Consider the following 10,255-nt stretch of genomic DNA (forward strand, 5'->3'; position numbering starts at 1 on the left):
CAAGTTGTGGAATGCCGGGCGGGGGTGGGGGGCGAGGGGGAGTGAAGACATACAAATCCTTTGATTCTGCAACCCTATTCCTAGCACTTTGTCTCTGAGAAGCAAAAACTCCAGGAAACAAAGCAAATGGTCATCAGTGGGAGAATGGCCTAAAAACTGTCATCTAGAGTCTCAGCTTGTCTGTCCCCAGTCCTGCATCCCCCCAGCCCAGTCCATCCCCCGGGACCTTGGAGGGAGGAGATGAGTCACGAGGAGGCAGGGCTGGCAATGCCACGCTTAGGGCAGGCTGGTCAGAAGGGACAAAGGAGCGATATTTCCTGGATACGGAAACCCGGGCGAGAGACAGGCCGCTGCAGGAAACACTCGGCTGGGGCCCCGCCAAGCAAGGGCAGGAGGGTCAGCCAGGCCCAGCCGCCCAGACGGGCCCGTCTGGAGGCCCCAAGGAAGACGGGACGTCCCTGACCCTGAGCCTACTGCCTGAGCAGCCAGGAGTAAGGAGTCCTAGGGAGGACGCTGACAGCAGACGGTGCTGAGTTTGGGTTCCAAACCCCGACGCTCTTGCATTCAAATTTTGGCTCTGTTGATCTCAGACTCCATTTACTCACCTAGAAATGAATGTAATAATAATACAAGGGAGTGGGATTCAGGATGGGGGGGACACATGTATACCTATGGCCGATTCATGTTGATGTATGGCAAAAAACATCACAATATTGTAAAGTAATTATTCTCCAATTAAAATAAATAAATTAAAAAAAATCATCATTCTAAACTCTCTGGGCCCAGGGATGCAGGTCTCTGGCTCTTGCTTGGTCTTTCCCATTCAGAACATCCCAGGATATCAACCTCCCAACCAGCCTGGTGGTCTGTAGTTCACGGGGTCGCAAAGAGTGGGACACGACTGAGGGCTAAGCACAGCACAGCCCGGTCCCAGGTCAGGCCTCCAACACTGGGCCTCAGCCTCTGCCTCCTTTTGTAGCCTCCGTGCTGGTCCAGAGGGATCCATCAGTCCCGGGACCTGACCACGAGTCTCTCCCACTCGCACCCCCTCCACGGCTCCTTGGTGCCCTGGGAATAAGGCCCAATTCCTCAGCTCTCTTGGGCCCTTCCTCCCCACACCCAGTGCAGCCTTTGCCTCCAGCTGTTCTAGACATGTGACTCTTTGACCGAAGACTCAGTGACTTTGCATCTGTATTGTGCCCTCAGACTAGAATGAATGCTTTGTTCTCACCGCCTGCCAATTCCTCTTTCCCCAAGGCCCCGCCCTAGAGATCGCTCCTCCTGGCAGCCCCTCTGGATGCCCCAGAGTTCTTGCTCCTTCTGGGTACTTCCCCTACGCCATCCCTCCCTCTTTCCTGCCCTGATCCTGGAGCTCTGACTTCTCCAGGCTGAGGCCCTATGCCGACCCCACCCTGCCCTGAGAGCCAGGTGGGGGGTGAGTCTTAGCCGGGGAGCAATTGGCAGACCCCCTCCCTGATCCTGTGGTCCAGCCACTGGGTGAGGTCCTGACTCTTTGGGGATTTCCTGTGACCTCTATAAATAATCCCCATGCCTGCTTCCCACAAACCGCCTCCCCCTTCTTGGAAAAAAGGGACTGTAGCCAAGGACCTCAGTCCGTGATGTGCCAGGGACAGGGTAGGTGGGCGGGGTCGAGGCATCCTTTCCCAAGAGCATCTTCCTCCCCACCTGGACCCCACTCCACCCTGCTGGGAGCCCTCCAGATCCTCCCCACGCAAAGGATATCTGGGCACCTACCCTCTCTACACCCACATTGCTGCTTCTTGTCCTTCTGCAAAATGGACCTAATAGTAATATACACGGACTGAACTGGGGTGACCCTTCCCTTCCAGGAGCCCCCCATTCAGGGGGGACCCCAGCTGTCAAACAAGCAAACAGACCAACAGAGAGTGACATATTGCAATGAAGCCATGACGAAATGGAGTCAGAGGGTCCCTATGGTTGCATGATGGGCCCTGGACATGTTCCAGCCTCTGCTCCTGTGTTCCTTGAAGCCTGCGAGTTTGTTTGTATCTTCAACTACTGGAGGTGGAGATTTTTTTTCTGATTCTGGAAAAGAGCTTGACCCTATTGGAGACTCCATTTCCACCTCTGGCAAAAGGGGAGTTAACTATTCATAAGCCATCAGGTGGGTGTGGAAGCCTGGATCCCTGGGACCTTAGGGGGCTGGAACTTCACTGGTGTTGGGCACCTTTCTTGTTAGGGCAAAGCGCCCTCTGCTGGTTCCTCACCTCAACAGCAGATCCCCTATAAGTGAAAGTCCAACAATTTGTGACCACAGCCTCCCTCTTGGACAATAGTTCCCCCATGGAATTCTGCAGGCCAGAATACTGGAGTTGGTAGCTGTTCCCTTCTCCAGGGGATCTTCCCAACCCAGGGATCGAACCCAGGTCTCCTGCACTGTATGCGGATTCTTTACCAACTGAGCTATCAGAGAAGCCCAGATCCCCTGTAAGTCCCCATAATCAGAGGCTTCACTATCAGGCCCTCCTCTCCTGGATTCTTTCTCCCTTCTAGCGCTCACTCATTCTACTTCCAGCCACACTGGCCACCTCGCTGCCCCTCAAACACACCGTGATGCTCCCACCTCAGGGCCTTTGCACATGCCCTGCCTTCTGACTGCGACGTTCTTGCTGGCCCCTCCTGTCTTCTTCTCACCTTTCAGATGTCAGAGTAAACTCCATGTCTACCCTCACATCCATCCCTGACCAGGTCAGGTCTCCTCATCGTAAGTTTGCCTAGCAGCCTTCAGAACTCAGGTTTCCCAGGTGACTCGGTGATAAAGAATCCACCTGCTGACGCAGGAGTCAGAGGAGACATGGGTTTGATCCCGAGGTTGGAAAGATCCCCTGATGAAGGCAATGGCAACCCACTCCAGTATTCTTGCTGAGATAATCCCATGGACAGAGGAGCCTGGAGGGCTACAGTCCATTGGTTGCAAAGTGTTGGACACGAATAAGGGACTGAGCAAGCAAGCATCCGACCTCACCAAAAGGAGCTGTGTCTCTTCTTTAATAAGGGCAGGAGTGGGGACTTCCCTGGCATTCCAGTGGTTAAGAATCCTCCTTCCAATGCAGGGGAGGAAGGTTCGATCCCTGGTCTGGGCACCAAGATCCCACATCCCGGGGACAACTAGGCCCGCCCACCGCAGCTACTGAAGTCAGCACACTCTGGAGCCCATGCTCTGCAACTAGAGAAAGCCCATGCATCGCAATTAAGACCCAACACAACTGAAAATTTAAAAAAAGAGAGAAAAAAACAGGAGCAGGAGTGATGCCTGCTTATTCCCCTGTTTCCAGCCCCCTGCCCTCAGTCTGTTACCCAGCAGGCCCACAGTGAACTCAAACTGAAATCTAACCTTATATGCAAATTCCAGAGCTGGGGGCCTTCAGCAACTAAATACTTCTCTGAACCTCAGTTTCCTCATCTGTAAAACTATGACAACATAACTACTGCATTGTGCTGTTATGAAGATCCAATCAAATGATGGGTACGATTCTACTACATAGTAGGTACTTGATAGTCATTGAGTGACTAACGACTAAGCTTGGAGAGGAAGTAGGGATTTTGCAAGTCACTTTGAGGATAAAAGAAGCAAAGTTTCAAGATTAATACCACAAAAGGAATGACAGCTTGGGACTTCCCTGGCGGTCCAGTGGTTAAGATTCCCAGCTTCCACTGCAGAGGGGCACTGGTTCAATCCCTGGTTGGGGAATTAAGATCCTGCATGCTGTGTGGTGCAGGGTGGTGGTGGTGGTGGTGGGTGTTGGGGAAGGACAGTTTGCAGAGCAATAAACACCAATTTGTGTACAAAATACAAGAAAAAATATATTTTATAGGCATATCCACAAGTATGCAAACATGCATAGAAAGTTCTGGAAGGATACAACCAAGGAGAGGGTGTTCAAATATTTCTGGATCACCCATTTTTTACCTTTCTTTGGTATTTGCAAAATAAATTAAAAACTATAAAACAAAAACCTCTGAGACCTTTCGACCTGTCTTAATCCTCCACTCCTCCTCCCCCAGCATTTTGTGCCCCAGAGGACCTCCCTTCAGCCCCACTCAGGCCAAACCCCCGAAATCTGGCCAGCTTCCGTTCAGTCACTACCAGCAACAGAGGCTTCGTGGTTTGGGGTCAAGTTCCCCCACTTGGCCTACGCTGTTCCCAGACACCCCAAGGCTTCTGGGTGCTCCTCCAGCCTGGGTCTGAGCTTCGGCTGCCTCCTCACTTGCCCACGCAGAAGTCCCGGAAGATGATATCCAGAATTTCCTCAGTGCCCCCTCCGCCAGTGAGACGACTCAGATGCCCCCGGGCCACCCGAAGCGCCTCGGCCGCCAGGGCCAAGTCTCTGGCCTGCTTGTACTGACCAAGGGCATCCAGGCAGCCCTGGAGGTGGTGCTGGTGCCTCGACCGTGTCAGAAGTGGGCCTGTGGACGGGTCCCCACACCTGGAAGGGACAAAGGATAAGGTCTCTCTCGACATTCAAAGTGGGGGGGAGGGGAACGATCACACCCCGTTTTTAGATGCAGAAACTGAGCTGGCAGGGCCAGTTGTACCCAAAGCCACTGGCTTAGCCCCCAAACTTGGAGAGAGCGAGGTTGCCCAGCGGGCAAGGGGGCTCACAGTGCAGCCAGCTCCTTCTTGAGTGCTTCTAGGAGGCCGTCCAGTCCCTCACCCGTCAGGCAAGACAGCAACAGGTGGGAGGGGAGGTCAGGATGGGGGTCTGAGCACCCAGCGGGCAGCAGGTCTGATTTATTCAGCACAAGCAGGAGGCGCTGGCTGTTCCCACTGGGGTTCCCGGCTCCTGCCGGGATGACAACGGTGTCCAGGAAGTTGCAGCTGGCCGGAGAGGCCAGGTCAGTAGCATCCAACACGGCCAGAATGAGGTCAGCCTGCTCCAGCCTGGGGAGGTGGGAAAATGGAGGATGGACTCCAGAGCTGCACAACGAAGTGCACTGGGCAGGGACGGGGGTAAAGGCCAAACCAAAAAAGCTGCCCTCCCCAAAGAACTGAGGCCCCACCTTAGTAACCTTTCCTCATTAAGGACTAATGAAAGATAAATGCAACTGGTAGAAACAGCAAAGGGCCCGCGTTTCCCCCTACCACCTCCCTCCTGCTCACCTTTTTTGGGCGCGCCGCACGCCCTCCTGTTCCACAGGCCCCACGCCTTCCCGCAACCCCGCAGTGTCGCTCAGTAGCGCCGGGAACCCGGCCAGGTCCACGGGGGTCTCCAGAACATCTCGGGTGGTCCCCGGCTCCGGGGACACGATGGACACAGGCTTCCGGCCTGGGGGTGGGGGTGGGGTCAGAGGAAGCGGGCGGGGTGGAGACAAGAGAGTCCCTCCCTTAGGCTCCACCCCCGGACGGACAGTTTTCAACCTCCAGGGCCCCTTCCCTACCCCGGAAAGCCCAGTACCTTAGCTCCCAGCCCCGCCCCCTGTCCTGAGCCCCGCCCCCTGCCCACGCACTGAGCAGGTTCACCAGGCTGCTTTTGCCGGCGTTGGGAGGTCCCGCAACCACTACGTGCGCTCCTGAGCGGAGCCTCTGCCCGCGCCTGGCATCTCGAAGGTGTACGCCCAGCGCTACCTCCAGCTTCCGCACCTCACTATCAGCTGTGGATGGAGGAAAGGAGAGAGAGAGTAAGAGAACCTGGGGGCGCTGGATGCCAGATATCTCCACCTCCCACCCCCAGGGGGACCCACCTTGATCCAGGACGCCTTCCTCCAGGTTGTCATCCTCACTAAAATCGATATAGGCCTCTACATGGGCCAGAGCCTGAGGGAGGGAGGGGTGGGTAGTGTGATCGTACAGAAACTCACCCCGAGTGGGTGCCCGGGTTCGGCCTGACCTTAAGGGACCAGATGGGAGGCTCATTGGAGGCAGGAAACCCTAACAGGAAAAGGTTAAGTAGTGTCTCTGCGGCAAGGTATGAGCGAATGGTGTACTTGCTTTAGTGAGGGTCTCGGCCCAGCCGCGGCAGAGGTCACCCAGCTCCCCATCGAGCTGCCTCAGGGCCTGTCGCCGCTGCGCCTCGGTTTCTGCATGGATCAGATCTGCCAGCCCCTCCACCTCCGTCAGGCTCAGCTTCCCGTGGGCGAACGCCCTCCTGGTGAACTCGCCTGCTTCCGCTGGCCTCAGACCTGGCACACTGCCTGCGGGAAGGTTCAAGATCCTGAGGCCCCTGGCCCCTACCCAGGTCACCGGCGTAGCAATACCTCAAACCCAAGGCCGCACTTACCCAGGGCCTGCAGGACACCACTCACCACGGCTGGGCCTCCATGCACGTGGAACTCCGTGCAATCCTCACCCGTAAAACTTTGGGGACCTAGTATGTTGAAGAGATGGGTGTCAGCAGGATACAGCCTGGGTGAACGCCTGGAAGGAGGAAGTACGGTCATAGGAGCTACTTGAGGTTCCGGATCTGAAGTCCCGTACCTGGAAACCAAAGCACCAACGCGCGATCCAAAGGCTCCCCAGAGCGGGGGTCGCTGAGCAGGCGCAGGCAGGCTTTGCGGGCCGGGGGTAAGTCCCGCGGCGCCGTGAGGCTCCGGAGGGCGTGGCCGCTGGCAGGGCCGCTGGTTCGGATCACCGCGATGCCGCAGCGGCCTTGGCCAGAGCTCAGAGCGAAGATAGTGGCTCCGGAACCGGGGCCCGGGTAACGACTGCCCTGGCGCGTGCACGGTCTGGGACTGGAGAGGAGGAGAGTCAGTGCATCTGAGAAGCTCTGACGCCAGAGTGGCAGGTGGATAGATGGCTCGATGGTCGCGTGAGCCCCCAAGGGGACGTTTTGTGGCTAGGGGATGGACTGATCGGAGGTTCTGAGGCCAGAAGAAGACTGGATTTCGGTGGGCTCTGCGGCCGGGGGTGGGGCTTGGACGGAGGCGAAAGGTGGTTCTGCCGCAGGGAACCGGACCCAGATCCCAGGGAGAGGGTTTGGGGCCCAAGCAACGCCCTACGCTGTCACAGCCCTCCCCCAGCTCACCCCACCTGTGAGGCCCACGTGCAGCCCGGGATACCAGGGTCCACAGCCCCCGCCACATGGATTCACAACCAGCTACCCGCCTGCCCACCCTGCCGTGCGGGTCTGCAAGTCCTTGCAGGAGGTCCCGCCCACTCCGCGGCGTGACTGGGCAAGTGCTTAACAATTCTCGATTATCATTGGGCCCCTTAGAAGACGTACCGCCTATCCACTGAAGGTCTTCGCTTCTACTGGCTAATGACAGGGAAAGAAGCCGAGGGCTTGCCGGCTGCGGTGCAGTGAAATGGTGTTCCTCTAGCAACATTAGACAGAATTTTTAGGATCCTAGAGAGGCCAGGTTCCTAGACACCGGAAATGAGGAGTGGCGCAGGGCAATGGAAATTATAGAAAGGCGAGGGTTTGAGTCGAAGCAAGAGCATCTCGGGGGCTTCCCTGGTGGCTCAGACAGTAAAGAATCTACCTGAAATGCAGGAGACCCAGGTTCGATCCCTGCGTCGGGAAGATCCCCTGGAGAAGGAAGTGCAACCCACTCCAGTGTTCTTGCCTGGAGAATCCTAAGGACAGAGGAGCCTGGTGGGCTGCAGTTCATGGGGTCGCAAAGAGTCGGACACGGCTGAGTGCCTTTCACTTTCAAGAGCATCTCAGGGGCCGGGAGGGATGAGTTCCGGGTAACCTACGCCCTGACCCTGGGGGAATCTATTCCAAATTTCTGGGAAGACTTCTCCTTTTCTCGGAACTCTACAGTTTCTCGCCCCTCCCCAGCCTTCCCTCCCGCCGTCCCTCTGCCTCAGATACCCTTCCCTTGACAAACAGCCTCAGTGCCTTGCTCCAAGCTCCCCTCCGCTAGGAAGCCTCCCTAGGATCCCCAGCACAGTCCTCTCTCCCCTCTGAGCTACTCTGGCCCCGGTCTCCTCGTGCAGAGTTGTGTGTCCCGGCTGTCTCTGGCTCCCCAAAAGCCAGAAAGGGGAGATTATTTTCAGGTTAACCCGGGACAGCGCCGGCCCATGAAGTAAAGCGCTGATGGTGGAATTCCAGGCACTGGATAGGCGGGGTCTCCGGGGTGCTGTCACGCGGCGAATTCTCTGGTTCTTGGACGGAGCGGGCGGGTGGCGCAACTATACTTAGGGAAGACTGGAACAGTACTGTTCTAATGATTAGCTCCACGCCTCGCTCTGTTCAGTTTTTTAATTTGTCAGGGAGTTTGGGGAAATGTTCACATTGCTATATTTAATATGGATAACCACCTAGGACCTACTGTATAGTACATGGAACGGTGCTTAATGTTGCCTGGCACCCTGGATGGGAGGGGAGTTTAGGGAAGAAAGGATACTTGTATATGTTTGGCTGCGTCCCTTCGCTGTTCAACTGAAACCATCACAACATTGTTAATTGGTTATACCCCACCACAAAAATAAAAAGTCCAAAAAAATTTTTTTTCACGTGTAGAAGAGGAGTGAATGATGACGTTGGCTCTCTCCAAGCTGTTCCATCTGTCAAAAGTACACATCAAATGCCTACCGTGTAAACACGGAGAATCAGCCTGGGCCCCTGCCCTCGTGGTCGATCAGTCTAACAGAGGAGGCTTCAGAGGATGGTCAGGGGGTTGGAGGACAGACAAAATACAGGAGCCCCTGCTAAGTCACTCAGTCATGTCTGACTCTGTGCGACCCCATAGACGGCAGCCCACCAGGCTCCCCCGTCCCTGGGATTCTCCAGGACCCCCAGTTAAACGTAAATTTCAGATGAACAAGGATTATCCTGTCAGTATAATTATGACCCATACAATGTTTGTGTGTCCGTGTATGTGTGTTAGCCGCTCAGTCATGTCTGACTCTTTGCAACCCCATGAACTGTAGCCCTCCAGACTCCTCTGTCCATGGGGATTTTCCAGGCAAGAATACTGGAGTGGGTTGCCATGCCCTTCTCCAGGGGATCTTCCCCACCCAGGGATAGAACCCAGGTCTCTGGCCATTGCAGGCAGCTTCTTTACCATCTGAGTGACCAGGGAAGCATGTAATATTTGGGACATACAAAAATTTATTCATTTGTCTGAAATTCACATTTCAATAGGAGAACTGTATTTTTATTTGTTAAACTTAGAAAAGGCAGAGGAACCAGAGATCAAATTGCCAACATCCACTGGATCATCAAAAAAGCAAGAGAGCTCCAGAAAAAACATCTATTTCTGCTTTATTGAGTATGCCAAAGCCTTTGACTGTGTGGATCACAATAAACTGTGGAAAATTCTGAAAGAGATGGGAATACCAGACCACCTGACCTGCCTCTTGAGAAATCTGTATGCAGGTCGGGAAGCAACAGTTAGAATTGGACATGGAACAACAGACTAGTTCCAAATAGGAAAAGGAGTACATCAAGGCTGTATATGGTCACCCTGCTTATTTAAGTTTTATGCAAAGTACATCATGAGAAAATCTGGGCTGGATGAAGCACAAGCTGGAATCAAGATTGTCAGGAGAAATATCAATAACCTCAGATATTCGGACCTTATGGCAGAAAGTGAAGAACTAAAGAGCCTCTTGATGAAAGTGAAAGAGGAGAGTGAAAAAGTTGGCTTAAAGCTCAACATTCAGAAAACAAAGATCATGGCATCCGGTCCTATCAATTCATGGCAAGTAGATGGAGAAACAGTGGAAACAGTGGCTGACTTTATTTTTTGGAGCTCCAAAATCACTGCAGATAGTGACTGCAGCCGTGAAATTAAAAGACACTTATTCCTTGAAAGGAAAGTTATGACCAACCTGGATAGCATATTAAAAGCAGAACTTTGCCAACAAAGGCCCATCCAGTCAAGGCTATGGTTCTTCCAGTAGTCGTGTATGGATGTGAGAGTTGGACTATAAAGAAAGCTGAGCGCCAAAGAATTGATGCTTTTGAACTGTGGTGTTGGAGAAGACCCTTGAGAGTGCCTTGGACTGCAAGGAGATCCAACCAGTCCATCCCAAAGGAGATCAGTCCTGGGTGTTCATTGGAAGGACTGATGCTGAAGCTGAAACTCCAATACTTTGGCCACCTGGTTCAAAGAGCTGACTCTTTTAAAAAGACCCTGATGCTGGGAAAGATTGAAGGCCCAAGGAGAAGGGGATAACAGAGGATGAGATGGTTGGATGGCATCACCGACTCAATGGACATGAGTTTGAGTAATCCCCGGGAGTTGGTGACGGACAGGGACGCCTGGCGTGCTGCAGTCCGTGGGGTCGCAAAGAGTCGGGCACGATTGAGAGACTGAACTGAAC

The 10,255-nt window shown here is 54.3% G+C and overlaps 1 protein-coding gene across 3 annotated transcripts; it reads right to left on the minus strand.

Annotated features, from left to right (window-relative positions):
• Nucleotides 1-3,820: 3,820 nt before the first annotated feature.
• Nucleotides 3,821-7,186, minus strand: GTPBP3 (GTP binding protein 3, mitochondrial). 3 transcript variants are annotated; one of them, XM_020880578.2, is made up of 9 exons: nucleotides 7,010-7,183; nucleotides 6,458-6,711; nucleotides 6,261-6,347; nucleotides 5,972-6,174; nucleotides 5,725-5,797; nucleotides 5,491-5,634; nucleotides 5,144-5,309; nucleotides 4,646-4,924; nucleotides 3,821-4,469 (listed from the first exon to the last, which is right to left on the minus strand). In XM_020880578.2, the coding sequence occupies exons 1-9, from the start codon at nucleotides 7,060-7,062 to the stop codon at nucleotides 4,247-4,249; spliced, it is 1,482 nt and encodes a 493-aa protein (XP_020736237.2). In that variant the 5' UTR covers nucleotides 7,063-7,183; the 3' UTR covers nucleotides 3,821-4,246. The 3 variants fall into 3 exon arrangements, with proteins under 3 accessions (XP_020736237.2, XP_070318243.1, XP_070318259.1); XM_070462158.1 differs by having other exon boundaries at nucleotides 4,341-4,469; nucleotides 4,698-4,924; nucleotides 7,010-7,186; XM_070462142.1 differs by having other exon boundaries at nucleotides 5,491-5,797; nucleotides 7,010-7,186.
• Between the last annotated feature and the right edge of the window lie 3,069 nt (nucleotides 7,187-10,255).

Source organism: Odocoileus virginianus, chromosome 3 (assembly GCF_023699985.2).
Source record: "Odocoileus virginianus isolate 20LAN1187 ecotype Illinois chromosome 3, Ovbor_1.2, whole genome shotgun sequence".
In the NCBI taxonomy this organism is placed as follows: Eukaryota; Metazoa; Chordata; class Mammalia; order Artiodactyla; family Cervidae; genus Odocoileus; species Odocoileus virginianus.

What these genes read in the sequence shown, in the direction of transcription:
- GTPBP3 (XM_070462142.1), bottom strand. Translation starts at nt 7,062, where the DNA reads ATGTGGCGGGGGCTGTGGACCCTGGTATCCCGGGCTGCACGTGGGCCT. An exon ending in GGGCCGAGACCCTCACTAAA is followed by an intron (nt 5,798 to 5,971) that starts GCAAGTACACCA and finishes TCCCTCCCTCAG; the next exon opens with GCTCTGGCCCATGTAGAGGC. An exon ending in GTGCGGCGCGCCCAAAAAAG is followed by an intron (nt 4,925 to 5,143) that starts GTGAGCAGGAGG and finishes CCACCTCCCCAG; the next exon opens with GCTGGAGCAGGCTGACCTCA.